A 22,481-nucleotide genomic window follows, 5' to 3' on the forward strand; every position below is an offset into this window, starting at 1 on the left:
TTCTTGGTCTAAGAGTTCTCTTACTTCTATTGTTTCTGCAGTCAGTTTTTTTATGAGAAATGACAAGGAGACAACTGTGTAACTATGCAGTCTGACTTCACCTAAACCAGTTGCAAGTTACCACTCTCCAGAGCTTGAGCATCTTTTCTAAATGTTGTCATTAATAAGGTACTCTGACAAACAGCATCCATGATGAAACTAGGGAACCTGATATCTACTCTGCAATCAGCTAGGAATAACACCTTGTCCTGGTTTCAGCTGGGACAGAGTTAATGTTCTTTCTAGTAGCTGGTATAGTGTTATGTCTTGGATTCAGTATGAGAATAATCTTGATAACACACTGATGTTTTCAGTTGTCACTAAGTAGTCGTTAGACTAAGTCAAGGATTTTTCAGCTTCTCATACCCAGCCAGCAGGAAGGCTGGAGGGGCACAAGTAGTTGGGAGGGGACACAGCCAGGACACCTGACCCAAAATGGCCAAAGGGGTATTCCATACCATGTCTAGTGTATAAACTGGGGGGAGTTGGCGTGGGGGGCAGAAATCACTATCAGGAACTAACTGGGCATCAGTCAGCAAGTGGTGAGCAACTGCGTTGTGCATCACTTGTTTTGTATAGTCCAATCCTTTTACTAGTAACATCATTTTATTATTGTTATTATTAGTTTCTTCCATTCTGTTCCAATTAAGCTGTTCTTATCTCTGTCCTCAAGTTTCACCTTTTTCCTTCCGATTCTCTTCCCCATGCAAGTGAGTGAGCGGCTGCATGGTGCTTAGTTGCTGGCCAGGGTTAAACCATGACACACCTTCCTGAACTGAGAATTTAAAGTAAATGCAGACCTGCAGAGCACTGTTTTCGTAAAAGCGAAGAACACCGCATACCTCCAAATAACAAGTGTTAGGAACTGCCAGAGGTTAAACACAGTTCTAAGAGTGTTCCAATTCTTAACAAGAGGAGGAGACAACACTACTCTATGCACGTAACCTTAGTTAAGCTTACCTTAATGTTACTGGTTGGCAGGATGGATCCTAAGCAAAACATGAAGTTCACAAGTCTCTCAGACTCACTCACTAGAGTAACCATTAAGAAAGTCTAGGTTCCCTAAAGATGGAGGTGTACAAACTTTCTTAGACCTAGCTGGAATGATTTTAAAGTGTTTTGACACCCTTACCTAAAGGTTATTCACATCACTGCAGAGCTAAACTGAACTGCATACATTGACCTACCTTGACGCTAAATCAACTACATTAGCTTGAGTTAGATAGAGTTTATAGCAAAGTTAACTGGAAATTTGAAAGATCAGAATCCCCTTAATTATAGCATGTGGATTTAAAGATTACTAAAAGTGTTCAGATAATAAACCATTCAAAACAGTTCAGTGCATAAAGTATTACCACTGCATGTTTACACTACCCTGATAGTTACCAGCTACAGGATGCACAGAGTGGAAGAATGCTGTAGACAGTTCCATTTATTTTAGGGGAGTAAGACTAAACCAAACAATGTTTAAGATTTGCCAGCAACTATCTTCATCAAAAAAACAAAACAAAACAAAAACACAAAAAAACCCACCACCAATTCCAGCAGAGAAAATTTACTCCGAGCCAGCACTAAGAAGATTAAAGCTCCCACCAGTTGACCTAGGGAGGCTTGTCATTTAGGTGCAATAGAAACAAAGTACTGTATACCAGTGTGTCTTCTACTCCTACAAGGGTAAATCTTCATCTTTCCATGCTAAAAATCTTGGACAAGCATCTAATAATGAGACACACTAAAAAATGTAACTTCCATTTTCACATGCACAGTTGACAGCCAATATAGACGGTTTAGTTAATATCAACCACTGCAATTGTTTATATAAGCATGAAATTATAAAAACAGCAGCATAACTGTATACTTTAAAACCTTCAATAAAAACACACAAGTTTGGTCCTGATCCTTTTCAAGCCAACACATTTGCATCTGCCTGCTGCTAGAGAGGAAGCAGAAATTTTGCAATACTAACACATATGCTAGATCATTCTGCCATCCAGATTTTTAAACGAGTGTCTCTTAAGCAGGAACAGAGGAAATTTGGAAGAATCTCTATTTATTTCAACTATGAAGATAGGCTTTGCTGCAGGTAACTAAAAATCTACTGCAAGCCTTAATAGTAAAGTTATGTTTACTTATTTAATGCATCATCTTTCACTATTAACTTTTCAGCATCATCAGTTCAGCTAGCTGTATCAGGCAGTTCACATACCCTCAGATCTTTTACTTCTTCTTGTTGTTTCAGTTTTTCATAAAACGATGTGAAAAAATCACTTCTTTCAACATGTCTTGGTGCAACACACAGGGCATCAATATCAGCACCTGAAATTGTTTATTAGCACAAGTAAGTTACTCACACTTCACACACATGAAATGCCAGCAATAGCCAGAGGTTTTTTGTTTTTTTGAAACTAAACAGGAAAATCTAGCTTCTCTTCCTGTAGAATGGCTTTTCTTTGGGAATACTAAGTAAAACCAAATGGTGGAAAAAAAATTTCATGACCATTAAGCATACTGAATACATACATACACATTCTTTTTTCAACAGTGGAACACTTGTAGATATTTTCAAAGAATAAAACATGAAAATCTAAGTATACAACTTTCTCTATTTTTAAATAATTTCCAACTTTGCTGTCTCTTTCCCAACCCATGACAAAAACATAATATAGGGACGTATTTGTTTTATTTAGAATGAAGACTGGAGATGGCTGACAAAAAAAAAAAACTAACACCACCTCAAAAGACAGCAAGTTTGTTACTTAAGTGTGACGTTTACAGATACATCATTAGCTCAAACACGAGTTCTTTACAATAATAAGTAAATGTTACCTTTTGTATGAACCCCTAATCTATAGGATCCAAATGTAAAAATTTTTCCTCCAACATTTTCTATTACAGACTGTGGAAGATTCTAAAGGGAGCAAATAAAATTGGTTATTTTATCTTAACAAGTTATAACGACACACACAATTTATTTTAAAACAAAAGGAAAAATATTGCACAATTTATGTTGTTTAAGGTGTAGTTACTACTTAAATAATACTCTTAGTATTTACAGAAAAGACAGAGGTATGTTTGCCACTTGGGCACTATTTGTAACATTTCAAGTATATTTCAAACTTGGCAATTGTTCCAGCAGTTGTACACTTCAGGTGCAATTGCTTTAAAATATTATGCATATTAAACACATTTTGCTTAATACTCAGGCATTTTAGATTGACTTCAAAATTGATGATGGATTCCAATTTAGAAGAACAGAAAAATACTATTTACAGTATCAATGCTTATTAAATTACTTTCAGACACAAACATACTACATTCTTTAAATAAAAGTTTGATTTTGGGAGAGGTATTTATTTTACGTAAAATTGTTCAGGTACATCTACTAAAGTTCCTAGACTTATATCTTCAAAAACCTCTTGAATCCACAGTACTGTGGGCAAAGAGAGTCTTACTCTTTTATAACAGGATGCAATGTTACAATCTAAAGCCCTACATGAATGGTTACACAGCAAAAGATATAAAAATAAAAAACTAATTATTTTGCAATGTATATTGGATCAACTTAAGCAGTTTCCAATCTTACAACAGTCAAGATACTCTCAATATTTTGTTTTCAAGGATCAACACATATATAGCAGGGTCATCCCCACCCATAATCTTGTTCGTGTATAAATTCCCATTCTGTAAGAGAAGCGTACAGAAGAAATACAATCCTAAATATACTCAAAGCAAAATAGCTGGAAAAAATAAGGCTTTCACCCCTAAAAAAAAGCCACCTCTATCTTTACATTTTTGCAAGTCTATAATCATTCAAAAGGTGTGTGTAGGGTTGGGGCGGGACTATAACCTGGCAAAAACACTACTATCATTATTGTCTACAGAAGTTAATGTTACAGGACTGACATTAAAGAAAAAGACCACAGATCATAAAGCTGCGAGAAGTCCATTTTAAGATCTAGCACGGGTTCACAAAGCCAATCAATCTAAGCATACAATTAACATAGTACTATACATATGTATTTTGACAAAAAGTCAAGCTATATTTCTACCTAGGGAGAAGCGGGAACAATTGAAAATCAACTATTACAACTACCGTGACTTTTTGCAATATTTATCAGTTTCTTTCTTTGAAAAGGTTCTACTTTGAAGGGGTGATGTGGCATGGAAACAAAAGAAGCTACATAAAGGTGGTATTTTTTTCCAATTAAATCAAATTTGATCCCCAAATCTAAGACTCATCCCATTTAGACTGGGAACATATTTTTGAATTGTCTTCCTACAGCAGTCATAGCATGAGCAGTTCCATGTAAAATACATCCATACCTTGCTTTCACTGATTTCCCGTATCCATTCCTTTACCAGGTTATTTAGTTTTCCCAAAATTAGAATCCTATTGATAAAACAGCAGAATCACAGATCATGAACTCAGACCAAACCAGTAGTATTTTTTAAGACCCTGATCATCATTACACAGTAAACCAACTACAGTAACACTGCAGATCTAACTACAGATCTTGTTACATACATACACTGAAACAAAGTCACTCTTACAACATTCCCACTATTTTTCCCCCTTTAAAGATGTTCAAATAATTTAAGCTCAGAAAATATGCAAGCACGCAAGGCCTACACACATTTTAGGCATATGAATTCTACTCACTTTCAAAATAAAACCTTAATTCATAAAACACATGCACCTAAAAGAACAGTGAGAAGCTGTAGAGAGCAAAAAGCTCTAGAAAGCTTAATAAGGAAAAAAAACAGCATAGGGGCCACTACAACAAAACAGTTACGAAGAAAAAAAAAAAAAAGCAAGCCAGCCTCCAAAATTTAAAGGTCATTTCAATTTATTGCTGTATTCTGAGGTATTCCTCTTAAGGTGAGAAAAATCAAGCTCAATATTTCACTAGGCTTTTAAGAAAGCATTTGAAAGAACACAAACATGCCTGGGGTTCAGTAGTCAACTACATGAATCTCAAGATAGGAGAAAAACAGTGCTAGAGTGAGTGTTTACTCACCTGCGTTGCAGTTCTTCTTCCTCTTCAAATACACCATAAGGTTTTAGGGTTTCGATTAATTTCTGGGTAAGCATGCAGTCAAACTCCTTGGGGGCAGCTAAACTGATAGGTGAGGTAATGCCATAATGCTTCTGTAGTTGCTGTGTTTGTGATCCCTGGGTTGTAACAGGACTAATAAAGGCAATTAGATAAAGTTACTGACAGAAGCAAAACAAAAAAATTCTAAAATTTTAAAATTTAAAATTTTTTCTCATCAGAGTAACAGACAAGAGACACACTAAGGAAATAAAAAGTTAAGCTTATTGTCAGCATTTGCATCCCAGATCAATCTGTGTTATTAAGGGCAACAATAGAATTACCTTTCTCCAACTCTACATACTGACTGCAGGGTTACAAGCTGGTATGAGACATGATCTTTTACACCAGCTGGCTTTACACACTCAAAACATTCACATAAGGAGGTTTTAGTGTATTTTGAGCCCATCAGCATCATACAGTTAGCTTTAGGCTGACTTCTCTGCTGGCTAACACAACAGGACGGTTAGACGAACAATGTCAGCTAGCTCAATCCATGCTGGCAATATTACATATAGCCTTGCTTCATGGAGGGGCAGGGGGGAGACAACGGGATGAAAATATCAGGCTTGTGCTAGACTTGGCCCAGCACAAGTACCAATGATGTAACCAGTACCCTTTCCACATCGTCATGTTCCCTTAACATTACGTTTTACTTCACGTAAGTATTTCTCTAAGTAGGAAATTAAGCCTGAAGTAAACCTAACCTAGCACGATGGGTTAAATCTGCAACGACCTAGTTCACCAGTAAACAGTCCAATTACAAGCCCTCACAGCATCCTTGCCTTGCACTTTTCAAGCTACAGATAGATATGGACCCAAAACTCAGGCACAAGGATGATACTCTCAAGTCAATCCCCTGTATTTCAACATGGCAAAAAAAGGAGAGGAGACCACACAACAGAATTTCAGCAAATGTTATCGTCATATTGTGAGAACTAATAACAGCCTTCCTAGATGAGCATCCTGGATGAAAAACAGCCATGCAGTCTTTCATAATGGGCATATATTTCCTTGTGACATTCACATTTAAACAGCCTTATTTTCAGAACAGTTTGAGCTTTAAGGCTAGTAATTCTAAGTGTTTCAAAACTAAACTTGGTCCTGCGTAACGTACAAGTGTTTGGATTCAGTGATTACTGCATGCTATACCAGTATAGTTAAAACTTTTTTGAACTGGTACTAACAACAACATTAGCCATTAGAAAAAAAATTCTTAACCATATTCAGTATTGTAGAATGAATTATATACTTTAAGATTTAATGTAGCCAAATTTTAAATTTAAGAACACTTAGTGTTGCTCATTATATACTTCACAGGTTTAAAAAAAAATACACCACTTAAGTCTTTATTTAAAAAACTCTAAAGGTTACTTACAGCATTAACTACTAGTTTTATATTGATATACAGATAACTTTCCTCTAAGTTATGGATATTATTCCCCCACCTTTGATTTTTGAAAATGACAAATCATTGTTTTTAAGCACACTTAAAAGTTTCTTTTCTGAAACTTGTTACTTCAATTTACCAACCTTTTAAAGACCAGTAAAAACATTATGATCTCACATCAAAATACACATGTCAGAAAACATGTATTATATCAACAGCTATTCAAAAAGCCTTACCAACAATTAAAGCAGATACTACCCGAAAGTTAAGGCAATGCTTGTGTAGAAGTGTTGTATCTGCATTAAGTTATATTCTTACTACATAAGATTACTCCCTTTCAAAAGTATAAAGTAACGCTTTGTTTAATACCAAATGTATAGCTATTATTTTTAATTCAGATTATGCATCAATTTTTTTTCCTGAATTCAATTATTCATTCTACTAGGGCAAAAGCTTTATCATCAGTTTGGTCTCCTTCAACTTTCAGAGAGATAAAGTCTAAAGAAAAGAGAATCCTCCATATCAAAAATTCAAGCTGACAGCTTATGTGAAAGTCCCATTCTTGGCAAGCATAACATTCCCCAGTATATTGCTATATTATCAGTGTTTCATGTTTATACATGTTATACACTATTTCTATCATACAAAACAAGAAACAATTTTTCAGGCTAACTGCATATTATGCGTGCAAAAACTACAGTACAACTTCACTTTTACTTCCATAACCTGTTGTCATTATCTCCTCAGGATTTAATTCCTCATTTCCATGAAGACTAAATATTAAAAAAGAACATCTTAAAATTGACAGGAATCAATAAAACCTAATATGATTTTCCTCAAGTTAAACCCATTTTAAAACTATTCTAAGTACTATAATTTGTTTGAAATCAAGAATTCAGTGGCAAAGCAAGTTACTCACAAAGCAAGTTCTAGCTTGTTAGCAAAAAGACAAAAATACTAAAAAACTGTACATTAAAAAAAAAAATCAACCCCCAAGTAATCATGTCTGGGAACATTATTTGAGATTGCTTCCTTCAGCTAAGAGCTTTTAATCACCTAATTAAGACTTTGGTAGCAGCTGAACAAATCTTATAGACCTTAGGGCTTTATGTGTGAATGAATTAAAAAAAAGTTGTTCAGATGAATTATATAAAACAGTAAATCAAATTAAGGACAAAGGAAGCTACTAAAACATTTTTTCTCTTTTTTGGAAAAAAAAGATTTTAGGAATGTCAACAAAAATAGTAGCTTCAGCCACTTAGTTGCTACTAAAAAAAGCAGTCAGAAAGCAAAAGGTCTCAATACATAAACATCCTTTGGATACTACAAATATTATTACTTATACCACAAAGCAAGTAGTTAAATTTGAACTACAATTTCTCCCCTTTTGCCAACTGTTAATTTGAAAAAATAAATTTGCTTTTTAATTTAAGATTTTTCAGTTTATTTTTACAGGTTTTTAAAGCAGTAATATGAAGCAATCGATATTTCAGTTTTGTGTAACCATTTCCTGATGGTCTGACTGTAATTTTCACTCTATCTGTAACCATAAACTGTATCCAATTCAACAGATATTAGACTTTATTTAAAGGGCTGGCAAAACACAGCCTGGCAGATGCTGTTACTAGATTTCAAAAAAAAGACTCAATGTCACTCAGACCCAGATTCTGTGAAGCAGACCAGTAAAGTCAGTAATGCTGATGGAGCCCTCTGTCTTCCACCTGCTCGTAAGGGCCATGCTTCACCAATTTGAGAACTAGTAACTTCAAAATAATCCTTCATTTTGCCCCCAAATTTACAATACATAAAACCCAACCAAACACCAGACTGCTTCCCTTATCTAGTGTACAGCATAACCCTGGCAATGCAATGTGCAGGTCTGTCTTCACAAAACACCATGCCGACATGACTTAAACCACTATTATCTCCAACCCCTACAGGGCCATCAGAGCATGGTCATAGGGCACAAAATAAGCTTTGAAACTGTTCACTAAAAGGACAGCTTTTAACAACGTATCAAATCGATCACCTAATATACATCTTTGGGAACTGTTACACAAAAACAGTTACAGTTTTTACAGTTACTGCTTTTATATTCATGTATTTTATAGGAATGAAATAAGGATGTCAACAGCACAGGACCTTCCTACACAAATATTTTGCCTGTGTTTGAAGGTTGAGGAGTTAATAAGAACACTTTCACTGGGATGGTATGTAACACTTCTCAGCACAGCTGCCTTCTAGAAGTTTTTACAACTTCAGAAGACACAATGAAGCTTACATTTTAACATATATTAGTATTGAAGGGAATTTAGGTTATTTCCAGCTGAAAACATTTAAACTGAGGCTCAGCTGTTTACACCTGTTGAAGTTAAGGCTATTCTAAGGTTTTTGTAGCACACCAAAAGATCATCAGAAACATGCCTTCATAAAATGATAGAAAAAATGGTATTTGGCAAGAAAGTTTGTTAAACTCATTTAAGGATGCAATAAACAAACAAGTAAGTATATCCTCTCCCCAGCCCCTGCATCCCATAACACCAAGAAACTTCAAATAAAGCATTTGCTAGCTGCTTTTTAAATGAAAAGTAAAATACCACTGAGAAATAAATTTAAGTGCTCATTCTTCCAACTTTAATGTTGTATTTACATGTTACATTTTAGCCAGAAAATGCTAATGATCAACGCTCCTAGACTTACCTTTTATTTTTTCCTAAAACCATGAAGATCACACTCTACTCCAGTATCTTCCCTCTTGAAAAGACATATGGACATTCTAGTTTCTACCCGTGACATGGCATGATATGTCACTTTTGGAATCCCTTAGTTTAAACTACCAAATTTATTCAAAGAGAAAGGACAGGTAAGTATCAACGCTAATCTTTTACCTAAGAGGATTAAGGAAGTTAAGGCCTTGGGGGGAGTCAATACCTTGGTGGTATGTCAAATCTGCTAGTCACTGAAGTTAAGCATTAACAAAAACCAGAGAGTATTGAACAGCAACAGAAGGTCCCATCCCAGCTACTCAATCTTGACAACAGCAGAGGCAGATTTGGCAGACCTTGTCAAGGTCTGACACTCAACTCAAAACATGTTTAGGACTTGCTTTTTTTAAAAAAAAAAGCAAGACAGCCACAAAGCTTTTCTTTTTAAGATCACAAAGAAAATTAAGATACAGTCTGGGGCTTTTTTTGTTTATTTGTTTCTAGTCAACCTCATATACACATGAAGATCTTGCTCTCACTCTGCTATGAGTATGAGCTACCTGTCAGTAGCCCAAGTATGAAATAAAGTTGCAAAAAATGACACAGAGTTAAATTTAACGTGCTGTTGTTGTAGCTCTGTTTTGACCTGAATTTTTGAAGAGCGTATGCTGACAGTTTAAACTATCTGCAAACTGAGCAACAGCTACAGTGGTTTAATTCTGAAGTATTATGATCCAATATTTCATATCCAAATATAAACTAATTTTGTCTCTCAGAGAAATGCCCATGTACTTTTTCCCCATACAAAAACACAAACACACACAAAGTTCTAGTCTGTACTAGCTGGCAACAGTACAGGTAAATGACTTTTTTCTTCAGAACCCAAAATTTTGGTAGGCAGTATCTTCTTACATTGTTATCAATAACTACTGAATTAAAAAGAACAGACCCTGGTAATATGGCCACTGATAAAACCATTTTACAACAGAGTGCAGAAGTGGAAGAAAAAAAACTTAAAAAAACAAAAACAACAAATAAAGCTTGTAAGAGGCTTTACAGTTACCAGAGCTGTACACCTTTGAACTCCTTCAAATGGAAGTGACTAGACATTGTTCTAAGGTAGAGGGGGGAAGATTGTGAGATAAGGGAAAAAAAACTTCCCAATGCATCTTGTAAAGATCAGGTTACACCCTGAACACTCATCCACATAAAGCAAAAACAGACTTAGAGCAAATACAGGTGTATCTATGTAACACTGCCACATATATAACTAAGAATTGGATACAAATTCAAAGTACTGTACTATTGTTTTCTTTTACAACACTGGAACCTCTCTCCATCCTCAGAAGAAACAAGAATCCTGTCACTAACTTCTTATTCAAGCATTTTTTGTATTTAACCCTCCTCTTACCTCAACTTGAAAACCCCTGTCGTTCTATGCACTTTTTCCTCTTCACTTCCTGGTATTCTACCCCAGTTCTACTGGTGATATTTTTATCATATTATTCGAGTTAAGATTTTATGCTTCTTCTTACAGACAAAATACAGCTGCAATCAGCACCACATTATCTAAGCATCACATTCCTGAAATTTGGGATGCTTCATAGAAATGAAAGACAACACACAAACAACTGAAATCTTAAAAACCGATGCCATAATATTTAACAAATTATAACAGTTTGAGTCCCATGTAAGTTTAAAACTCCACCCTGAAACAGATCTCAACCACCCAAGATCTAACTCATCTAAATGTGTGCCAGGTGCATGCAAAAATCCCTTCCAGCTTTTGGCTATCAAGCCTTAATTTTGCCAGAAGTCATGTAACCCCTTTTATGTATCACTGAACCTCAGCTGAGGATTAAGTTTATAGACAGACATGAACAGTAAGGCCAGCACTAGTGAAGCAAAGGAAACAGCAGGCTGTTAAGTGTCTTAAAATAGTGCCAACAACCCACAGAATGTTAACTTTAAACTTTTAACTTCAAGTCAGGACCTTTGGCTCATTCAGTCTTGCCTCCAGATACCAAAACAAAATACACAACTTAAGGAATCTCAGTGACTATCCCCTCTTCTTTATTTGCCTCTACTGATTACCTCAGTAAGATTCAGTCTTTCTTATACACTGATGTAAATCACCCAAGTCAGATTCCTGAAGCAATACTGGTCATCACACCATCTGGTCAATCAGTTGGAGCTAAATTCATAAAGCTCAAGCTCCACTGTGTCAGATTTCAGAGGAAGTGCTTTGAGAGAGTTTGTTTGCTTGTTTTGAAGTCTCCTCCAACAAGGACTGACTTCGGCAATTTCAGAGTAAAGTTTCTGGCTTAATGTCAACACCATCACACCATGCAAAATTTCAGAAATCTAGGCAGGAAGTCTTAATGAAGTCTGTGCAAATCAGTTACCGGGGAACATATGTTTTAAATGGTTAAGACAATCCAGCTGTCCTTCCTGAACAAAAGGTTTAATATCTAGCAGAAAAATGTTGGGTCATTTAGACCATGAATTAAGTTTTCAACTGTCAGTATGAGATGTTCAAGACACCCCAAAGAGATTTGAACACGGTATTGGAGGAGCAATGACAACAGACCTATGGAAGAAGAGACTCACCTATAGCAAAAGAATGAACATTTGTACACATTCTGCTAACCTTTGACTCAACCCTGTGTTCTTCTGTACAAATGGAAGAGCCAGAGAGAACAGTGAAGGTAGCATGTCCAAACACACACCCATCCACAACAGTTGCAGAAGTTTCTCAAGTTTAAACAAAAGAAATTTCTACTGAACTTTGCAGGCAGCACTTGAACCAAAAATGAGGTTTATTGCTATTCTGGAGGAAAAAAAAAAAAAACTCCAGAGGTAGCAATTTAAGAAATTCAGTAGGGCTGAATCAAAAGATATCAGGAAGTATCAAACCAAGAACTAAGAATCCCATGAAGTGTTTCACTGTAGGAGATTAATTTGTCTCAGCAGTGATTCTGCTCAGCCCAAATAACTGGGTTTCCAAGTTCTGTGCAGTACCTCCATGTTAACAGGTATAAACTTTTTGGAGTGACATTAGAAGACTGAAAGCTATTGCAAAACCACATATACTTGCCATCCAGTTCCTCTGTACTACATCTAACAAATTAATCCTCAGTATAGATTTTTATATTAATGTCCTCTTGATTAATAAAGCTATCACTTTAAATCAAGGCAACTGTTCTTCTAAAGTAGGTTCTGTGCTTTGCAAAGTTAGGAATAATTTAATTCGTTCCATAACAGTCTATAAAAACCTGAGTGCTCTCTGTTCAGAAGCATACTATTTATCCACTCCCAATCAGTACAAGCCATTTTAAATACAGTGCTGTACTACTCCTGGCATACAAGTTGACAGTCACTAATTAAAAGTCAAAAAAACAATGACTTTGCATACGTCTAAAGCAAAGTTCAGTGAAAGAAACTATATAAAAAGTCTTACTTCAGAAGTGAGAATAAGCTTGACTGTCTACAATAATGACTGAAAAAATAAAAATAATAACATTCCAAAACTCTAATATGGAAGTTAGCAATACCAACAATAGTTAAAATTTATAGCACTTATGGCACTTTTAAGTGTTCAAATATATGACTTAATGCACTCTTCCACTTCTGGTTTAAAAAAAAAAAAAGTCTTTTGCAACAACTTCAGCAGATACAGAAGTTCAGCAAAGAAGCTGTAAGCACAATAATATCAGTAGCTTAACAAGAAACAGATTCATGGTGCAATTGCTCTATTTCTCTATTTGGAGGGTCAGAAAGGCCCACATTACATAAAAAGACTACATCAATTCACAGAAACATAGCTGCTGCTTCACTGAGTCAGTGGCCTTTCTGCATAATACCTAGCCTTAACTGAAACATATGAACAGCTTAGGGAGCTTCATTTCTCCCTAGCATCTTACATTTCAGATGATGCAGGAACATTCTGTACCTAACAGTTCACTAAAATGTATCTTTATAATAAGGGAAATAGTCACCTTTGTTTCTAACCAGCTTTTTTGAACAACTGAAAGTTAAGGAGTTTTCTCACATACAGCTGCTATTTCTTCACACAAGAGATTAATGAGAATCATAACAAAAATCACCTAATTTCCTAGAATAAATTCAGTATTTTTTAAACATTAAAAGACTTTTGCAATTGCCAGCTATCAACATCAGCAGAACACGAATTTGTTCTTATTACTGATGTGCCTTGTACATAAATAATTTGCTTGCTTTCATAGTTTTGTACCATACTGCTAAGAGAAATACACACACAGCGCAGTATCAACAACACTGTACACCTGTTGAGACCTCTGAACTAATGCTTTTCAAGTAAAAAGTGACGGCAGTCTCTGGTTGTATAGGAGATCAGCTCTGACTAGGCCTGTCAATTGTAACCACCACCCTGAAAAATGAAGTTGAAAGGATGTCTTGAAAGGTCAGGACAAAAAAAAAAAAAAAAAACAAAACAAAACCACGTGTATTTTGTTTGTCATCTTGAAAATTTGGCAGTGACATAGGGTTGTTCTACTCTCACTCAAAAAGATTATCATCCAAAAGCATGAAACCATCAACTGGAAAGAACTACACAGAAAAGGAACTTCCTAAGCTCACCTTTTTTTTTTTTCCCCCCCTCTAAACTTAAGTCAGAGGTATCACTTCATAAACTCAAGAATTAACATTACTAGCATTGCAACTTACTAGCATTACGATGTTCACTTTGAAATCTGGACTGAATAATACAAACTCAATCACTCCAAACATACAAATGACAAAACAAATGCAGAATCTGAGAAAGCTTTGCTTTTCCTAACTAAAACAAACCTCCTGTATAAGTGAAGTTGCCAAGTAATGTTTATACTGAAAAGAGTTATATTTGCACTAATATATTACTATGTAGTGTTATTTAAGAGTTTCTAGTTAAAGTATCACAAACACCTACATTAAGAAAAATTATCAAGTCGTTCAAAACTTGTCAGAGTTGAAGATCGCTATTATTACAAGTTATAGAAGTAGCCCAAACTTTAAAATGTTGTTATTAAGCATTTGGAATTTACGTAGTCACAATAAAATAAACTAAGAATGAAAGCAGGCAGAATAAACACCCTCCCATTTTCCTGAGGCCAAAAAGCCTAGCCAACTTCAAAGCTGGTTTCTGGTAATTTTTCATTGCCGTAATGAACATGTACAAAACTTATCTATAAAGACATTGGAGCCTCATTATACAAGCATTAGAAACTACTTGGCATAACCATTTTCCTTTCTGCATTCACCTACGGTTTTTCCTGCCATAAACTCTTCCAGTTAAGTTCATCTCGCGTTATCTACTCCACGACTAACTAAGCAGTGTTCTAGACTGAATAAAACAAGCACAACAGGCAAGCACGGTTATTCTTCACATAAAGTTTACACATTGAAAACAATACTGAATAATCCTAAATAATAATAGTGAAACAATAGTGAATAATCCCAAATTCTCTGTATTTCTCCTTCAATGGAAAAAACAAACAAACAAAAAAAGACCCGCAAAAAAACGGAACCTAGCATATAAACGTGCCTTATTCTTACAAGCCGTTTGACCACCCATCCATCATCGGTTCCCTCGACTTATTTATATAGGATACTAAAATACTGACATTGTGGACTACGGAACCGAGAAGCAGGAAGTTTTGTCATCTCAACCGGGAGCCGTCAAAACGTCAGCGAGGTAAAAAAAAAAAAAAAGGAATAAAAAAAAAAGGACAGGAAAAAAAAAAAGCAAGCAGCAGGGGGTGGGGTGAAGGAAATCGGCGAAGAAACCGGGATGAAATTATGTCCCACTTCGTTATTCCTGACTACCAGCAGGGTTACAGCACGGCAGGTCCAAAGCCCAAGGCCCATTTTCCAGCGTGAAAGCCCCCCGGCTCCCCGGCGGCGGGCGGGGGGGGTGGCGTGCGGGACCGCCGTCCGCTCCCGCCGGCCGGGGGCGCTGCCGGGGCGGTCCGGCGGCGGGCTCCCCTCGGCCGCTCGGGGCCACCCAGGAGCGGGTGAATTTTGCAAAGACAGCGGGCTCAGCTCGGGTCGCCTGCTAGGACCACCGCCTGCGTCTCTCCTGCCCCCGGAACGAGGAAAAACGGTTCGCGCCGCCACCGGCGGAGAGGCTTTGTCGGGACTCTGGGGAGAAAAAGAGCTTCGCCTTTCGCGGCCGGGGCCGGAAAAGGATAAACATGCGGCACTTCGCATGGCCCGACTGAACAGCGGGTCGAAGCAAGCCACCGCAGACGTTCGCCCCGCGGCCGCCCGGCCCCTCACGCTTGCCGCTAGGAGATCGCGAAGGAGAAGACGACAACAATAACAACGTAAAAGCCACATCAGCATCTCCTTCGGGACTCATAGCGATGGGGGGGGACGACGGGGAGGCGGGGGACGGACACAAGAAAGCAAGCGAACAGGTCCTCGCGGTGGGCGGAAAGCGGCAGCGGATCCACAGCCCCTCACACTGCGGCACCGGAAGAGCCCGGGACCGGAGCGGGGACAGGCGGGAGGGGGAAGGGCGAGAGCCAGCAGAAAGGGCCCAGACGGGCAGGGAGCACGGGGCGCTGCGAGGAGAGCGCCGAGTAAGGGCCGGCAACGCACAGGCCTTCAAAACACTCCGCGAGCTTTCCAACTTACAACGGCATCGTCTCTCCGGCCCCTCCTCCTCCTCCTCCTCCGCCGCCGCCGCCGCCACCACCACCGCGTCGTCCCCTTCTCCCTCCTCCTCTTCTTCGTCCTCCCCCACCACTGCCGCCTCCGGACCGGTCACTCGTCCCGCCAGCAAGCGGGAATCGCGACCATGGTACGGGCCGGGGTCAGGCCTTAGAGGGAGGAAAAAGCCGCTCGCTAGGCCCGGCCGCCGCCGCTTCACTTTCCTCTTCCCCTCCGGCCTTCTAACATGGCGCCCAGACGCTACCACAGCAACGTTCTAGTCCGAGGGGGGGCCTGACGCAGCGCCGCGGCCACCCCCGCACGCCGCGCACGCTGGCTCGCCCACGCATGCTCAGACGGCCGGGAGGCCGAAGGGCATCCTGGGGACTGTAGTTCCGGGCGGGGGGGGGCCGAGCCGGAGTTTGAAAACAAAGCGCCAACGGCTGCGAGGTGGTGCGTGCGTGCGGCCAGGCGCGGCGCGGCGGCGCCTGCCTCTGGCGCGGCCGGGTTGGTCCCGAGCGAGGCCGGAGGCGACCGGGGCGTCCCGGCGGGGGCGGCGGAGCCCGGCCGGCCGGGGGAGGGGCCGCGGCGAGGGGCCGCCGGGAAGGGCTCGGCGCACCTGGCGGTGGGCCTGGGCACTAGCGGGGGGGGAGTTCCTAGCGAGGGAAAGCGCGGACGTCCATCGCCTCGGGAACTAGGGCGGCGGGACCGCCCTCGCGTTACCCCAGCAAGCCGCCCAAAGGGTCTCGACGTCGGCCCGCTCCGGGCCAGCGGCTGGCTGGCTGCAGGCGGGAGGTCGGCGCGGAGCGGCGCTGCCCTCCGTTCGGGGGGTGCGGGCGTCCCGGCCCCCACCGACAGCCCCTGAGAAGGCTCGGCGGGGTTGGTAGTGGGCTCCCCGCTTGGGCCCCCCGCTCCGTGCCTCTGAGAAATGAAGGGTTTCCGTTCCAAGCTAGCCCCGTGCGTATCTTTTGTTACCTGCATCAGGCTCATTTTGGGTTTTATGTCCCACACAAAGCAGAGAGATCCTTTAATAATAACTGGTTTTGAAAGCTCTGCCTGTAATAGACTGCGTAAATTTCAGAAGACTTTAAAGAAAAAAAAAGATCACACTCTTTACAGAGCAGCTCAAAACTTTATTCTGAGAGAGAAGTGAATGTATTACAGCAACTCTACACAAGAAAAAACCCTGTTCTGTCTCCTTTTTTAGCGTCCTATTTTCATCTTTACTCTGAAAAATAGGACTCTCAAACTAAAAATTTCTCTAAAATTACCGATTATTTCATCTTGATAAATTGTAGCTTGGATTGGCAGCATACAGAAAATTTAGATCCCAAAGAAATCTGTTTCTTTAGCGTAGGAGATGAGAGTTCTGAACTCTGTTCCTGGCTATCACCACTAACTTGGCTGTGTGAAAACAGATGAAAGATTGTTTCTCTGTAAAAATATATCTGAATAAGAACATTGGGCATTAATACATCTACAATGCTAATACTAAAAGTAATAAAAAAGTGTAAAATGTTTCTATATCACCATTCTTTCAGTTATTCCTCTTCCCCCCCCCAACCCCTTCTCCCAAATAGTCCTTGGTTTCTCTTTTGACAAAATCCTGTATTTTTTGACAAAATCCTGTATTTGTTTGACACCAAAAATGCTATCAGTTCCAGCTCAGTCAGCATAGATATTGACAGTTTCTGTGAGAGGTGTATGAAGTCAATAAAAAAGGGAATGACACCCATGTGCTGGAAAGTCTAGATCTGTGAAAAACATGGATCAGTTATTGAATGATGAAGAGAATTAAATGAGAACTACACCCATTTATTTGATACCAAAGAACACCCAGGTTTTATGACATACCTATGCTAGGAACAGTTTACCAGTCAGTCTTCAGCACAGCACAATAAGATCAGGTTGCATGGCTTTTTGCCTCTTGGTAGCTGGGAGGGGAAATGAGAGAGCTTGCTGCTTCTATTTATTTCCATTTTCAGTGAAAACACTTTTTTTTTTTTTTACGAAAAGTTTTCCTCAGGCTAGCTGCCTACATCTGCTATGGATCAGGACAAGAATACACTGCTTAAATAGAATGTGTAACTGAAAAAATCTGGGAAGAAAATTTTGGAGAGAAAACAGATTCTTATGGTTCAAAGTTTCAAATAAACATACGAAATACAAATGTGTAGATGTATTAATCAATATGTGCAATAAATGGTACTTTTGTAGAAGGAATATTAAAAAAACAATACAACATAGTAATAAAGTGTGAGAAATAAAAATGGAGATTACATAGTAAGCCTAAACAAAAATAAATTCAGAAACTTAGAGTTTATATTTAAAATGCATGATAAATGTTCTCCCCTTCTACTTCACAATTTTGACAGCTGTTAGGATTTAACATTTATCTCATTCGATATCAGGACTGTTCTTGAAGAGATATTCTGCCTAGAAATAGAAGAATTTCAAGGTTACACTTACTTTCAAGTCTTCAATTTTAAAAGTTACACAAAATAACAAAAAAATAGTGGATCACATTGCTTTAAACAAAATCACAGAAAGTATTAAATGCCTCTAAAATGTAATTTCTGGCAGATATGTCAGAGAAACCTCTCTCCAGAAATACCATCCAAAATACCATCCACCTCATTCTCCCTCTTGGTAGCAGTTACCCCACCTCTATCTATCCTGGGCAAGAGAAGGAAGTGAGCTATTAATGACAGTATTTGTCACTCCATGGAAAATCCTAGGGAGTGCCCTAGGGCCTGATTTCTGGACCCAGAAGAGTAGATAATACAGATCTTTAAAAGTTATGCAGTTAGGGAAGATCTCATGCTCCTACAGCTACAAGGTAGTTGTCACTCATCAGTAAGCAAAAAGGTTAAAACCAGTATTCCTTAGTGCCTAAAGTGGCATGCAACACTGACGCTTTCGTTTTAAGCTTTTGCTTGGTTAATAAAATGTCTCTTTTCATTAAAACAGTGATAGCTTGTTAATAACTTTCTTAGGATGTGCAGGAAGAACAGCAGTACAGCAATAATTTTACAGCATCTGAATTCTTGTCTGCAACGCTGACCCTGCTTTCAGCTGAAAGCTGAACTAGATAACTTCTTGAGGTCTTATAGGATTTACTCATTAATTTATCTGTGTATTGTGAAGGGAATTACTAAAGAGCTTTCTTCATCATTACAGTAATGTGTCCTGTTGTGCCTAGAGGGGTGTAATCAGCTTGGAGAGCGATGTCTCCCTTTCTACAGGCCTCTGTCACAGCAGAATTGGCAGGATATGTAAGGTGTGCAGAGCATGCACACCAAAGAGAAACCAATTCTGGTAGTGATTCTTGTCCTGTGACTGTTTAGCAAAGCTGGATTATGCCCTTACTTGATACACAGCATCAACTGATCCCATAAAGAGTGGTTGCTGGGTTTTTAGTTTTCAATATAGTTACTGCTTACCATAATTGCAGATACTATCTGTTAATTAATTGTTATCATGACAGTGGGGAAAAGGAATTTAAGTCCTTATGTTAACAGAGATTTTTTGGGGTCTACGTGAATATTTTCATTAAGCTTTTTCAAACACATTTAAGAAAAAAAGATGTAATCACCTTACCAGAAAATCGACTGGATCATCTGGCCTGATCTTACAGCATTCATTTATCCCTTGCATAAGCGTTGGCATGACGTTCTTCATTAAATAGTTTCGCAGTGGAATGGACTGGGCCTCCAATAACTCTTGTTCTTGTCTTTTCACTTCCTCCAGATGTTTATTCTACAAATAATGAACAAAATCATAAAGAATAAGATTTACGTCTACCAAATAGCACTTGACTGAATAACAGTGGTGGCCTAGAGAAAAAAGTACTGCTAGAAGCTGTGGACAGAACTTTAAAACTCACAACTTGGCATGAAAAACTATGAACTGCTTATTAAATTTAGAGTGCACAGCACACTGAGGACAAAGAATTTAATGTGATGAAACCAAAAATAATCTCCTTAGTAAAATTATTTTACTTTTCTCTCTTTAACACCTAAAAGGAGGTTTATTCTGAAGTCTTCCAGTCTTGTCGTGTTTCCATAAGAAATTTGGCAAAATGGTTGAAATACACTGTATCACTTAAAAAATGAGTACTGCTGCAAATGCAGTTTCTTGAGGGTTCATTGAACTGGAGGGGAAGGAGAGTATTTTTACTCAGAAGAGAGCCGCGACTCTCTAATTGTAAATTGTGTTTGTTTGTTTGTTTTGGGTTTGGTTTCTTTGCTTTGTTTTGGTTTTATTTCATTTATGTCAGTTTTTGAGGGGGATAAGACTTAAATAGACTAAAACCACAGTGAATTACATCTGTTTACACCAGCTAAAATTATTCTTGAATTCAGGTTAAATCAAATACAATGATTACACTTAAAAAGTAGGGGGCAGAGGGGCAGAAAGAAAACCACCGCGAGTTTTTCTTTCTTCCATTTAATAGCACTTAATAGCATGCCATAATAGTTTTAGCCAGAAGATTAATCAAAAACATTTTTATTGTTCTCTCTTCTCTCATTTTATTCATCAGTACCCTGAGTCATATATAGATACAGCAAGCAGATGACACTCTGAAGACTGCTTTTCTATACTTAAGGTATAATACAAAAGCAATGTTCAGATAAAACAGATATATCAATATATGGAAAGGGTATTTACCTTATTCACTCAATCCAGGAGTGCTATTTAATAAATCCTGCAAGTGGTCTTTGGTCAGTACTCAAAGACAGCAGCTAATCTACAGTCTCAAGGGCAAATGAATAGTTGCTTAGATTTCCTGAGCATCTGCCTATTTAAAAGGATAAACTTAAGCACACATTTTATTTAAACACCTACTTTGAATAATGCACAGTTTGCTCTCTTGAAAGTTAGATGGCTTTGGATTGAATATAGCTAAAAATGTGTTAACTACCCTTACTAATCTTTTAGACAAGTTTACAGAGAGTACAAAATGCTATTTAATCTTGAATGAAGCTGTAAATAAGCATAGATAACAAAGAAAACTTCTTTACAAGCCAACATCAGACCAATGTAAATGGTTCTTTAAAAGTGAGTAATTTCAAGCTATTATCTCCCCATTCAAATGTAAGAAAAGGATTTCTCTGTGGAATGATCAGTTTGTTTTTAAATAGCTCTAAAATAAGACAATAGAATTACTGCCTTCTGGTGAAACAACCTGACTTTGGATGTGAAGAACATTCTTATAGTATGCATCTCAGGTTATTTACCTAAAATGTCCTTAGGTGTGGCAAAGTAAATAAGGAAAAAGCATCATGTGCAAATCCTGTGAGGTCAGTTAGCCTAAATACCAAGTACTTATTAAAGTATTAGCAAACAAAAAGCATCCTTCAGACTGCGTCAGGTGGTCCTCACTGAACTGAGGATTCAGCTCTCAAAGGTGTTTCTCTTGCAGGCTCAGAAGCCTTTCTGCAATGCAGACTGGAATATTAATCAGTGTTGACTTAAAAATTTGTTTGAAAGGCATGATAATTAAGACTTGGTCAGCTGCTTAGAAGTAAAGTGAGCAAAATGCAAAAGTCCTAGAAGACTAGTTATGGAAAATCACCACTGATTATAGTAGTTATTTATAAATGGTAAAATAAAAAAGCTACGGCACAGCAACAACAAGAGTAGTATCATAAAAGTATCTGAGAGACACGCTGATACCAACATGCCAAAAAAAAAAGGTCTGTCTGTAATTAAAAAGAGACTATATTCCTTAGGTTGGGCCTCAAAATGCAGCGTGAAGATAGTCTAACCCAGATCTAACATATGATATAAGGAACTAGAGAATTTATGCCGTACTTCCTGAGTATATTTACATAACAGATTGCTGGAAGCCATCTAAACCACATAAATAATGGTTTCCCAAAAATATGTATTAACCTACCCACACTTCCCAATTTGCCATCCTTTCAGCCCTTTCCTCAGCTTCCTTACGCTCTCGTTCAGCTTTTTCTTGAGCTTCTTTGACAAGACGTTCCTCAGCTGCTTTGCGTTCCAAATTCTCCTTTTCTGCATCTGTCAAACCATAATTCCGAGGTTCCCCAATTTCTTTGATGATCTCTTTTACAATAAGTCTGTTCTCAGGGTCTTCAAATTTGGCTACGTCTTTCAAAAAATACAAGAGACAAATTTTCAAGACTTTTGTCAATTATCAATGGACATTAGTAAATGACTGCAAGACCTAAAAATACACAGTTTTCATGTTTAAATTTTCAAGTATATGATGTTGGTTTCAGTTGCTTATAAATGTCAAATTTTTTGCTACACAGAATGAAGTTTTCTATATCTGATTTTCTGTACTAGTTTTGATGTCAGATATAGAAAATCCTGTTTTAAATTAAGTTAGTTAATCATTTTCAACTTCAAACATTTTTAAGAATACCTAGAGAAGTAGCCAAGATCATTCTGGTCCTTTCTATTCTTCCTGATTGATGATGCGTCCCTCTGGGCAGGAAAACGAACTATTGACCTGATACAGAGGGATTTAGTGGTCAAAGTGAGGAGAAGATGCCTCCCCAAATGACCACCGAAGACCACCCGAGACCCTGGCACATGCGGAGAAGGCGT

The 22,481-nt window shown here is 38.3% G+C and overlaps 2 protein-coding genes across 6 annotated transcripts in view; both read right to left on the bottom strand.

The window, feature by feature from the left end:
- The window catches only part of PAPOLA (poly(A) polymerase alpha), a 50,178-nt gene extending 34,000 nt beyond the window's left edge, over positions 1 to 16,178 (bottom strand). For 2 of the 5 annotated variants that reach the window (XM_069783522.1, XM_069783521.1), the window contains exons 1-5: positions 15,882 to 16,177; positions 5,058 to 5,228; positions 4,363 to 4,429; positions 2,866 to 2,947; positions 2,246 to 2,355 (exon numbers count right to left, since the gene is read on the bottom strand). In XM_069783522.1, coding sequence (XP_069639623.1) covers positions 2,246 to 2,355; positions 2,866 to 2,947; positions 4,363 to 4,429; positions 5,058 to 5,228; positions 15,882 to 15,889 — 438 coding nt within the window. In that variant the 5' untranslated portion in view covers positions 15,890 to 16,177. Of the gene's footprint in view, positions 1 to 2,245; positions 2,356 to 2,865; positions 2,948 to 4,362; positions 4,430 to 5,057; positions 5,229 to 15,881 lie in introns of all 5 variants that reach the window. The other 3 variants (XM_069783520.1, XM_069783524.1, XM_069783523.1) reach the window with 2 other exon arrangements.
- Positions 16,179 to 17,008: 830 nt separating this feature from the next.
- The window catches only part of AK7 (adenylate kinase 7), a 34,432-nt gene continuing 28,959 nt past the window's right edge, over positions 17,009 to 22,481 (bottom strand). Inside the window, exons 16-18 of the mRNA XM_069783525.1 lie at positions 21,799 to 22,019; positions 19,497 to 19,655; positions 17,009 to 18,332 (exon numbers count right to left, since the gene is read on the bottom strand). Of these exons, the coding sequence (XP_069639626.1) occupies positions 18,294 to 18,332; positions 19,497 to 19,655; positions 21,799 to 22,019 (419 nt within the window). The 3' untranslated portion in view covers positions 17,009 to 18,293. The remainder of the gene's footprint in view (positions 18,333 to 19,496; positions 19,656 to 21,798; positions 22,020 to 22,481) is intronic.

The sequence above is a fragment of the Haliaeetus albicilla genome, chromosome 5, assembly GCF_947461875.1.
Source record: "Haliaeetus albicilla chromosome 5, bHalAlb1.1, whole genome shotgun sequence".
Lineage (NCBI taxonomy): Eukaryota > Metazoa > Chordata > Aves > Accipitriformes > Accipitridae > Haliaeetus > Haliaeetus albicilla.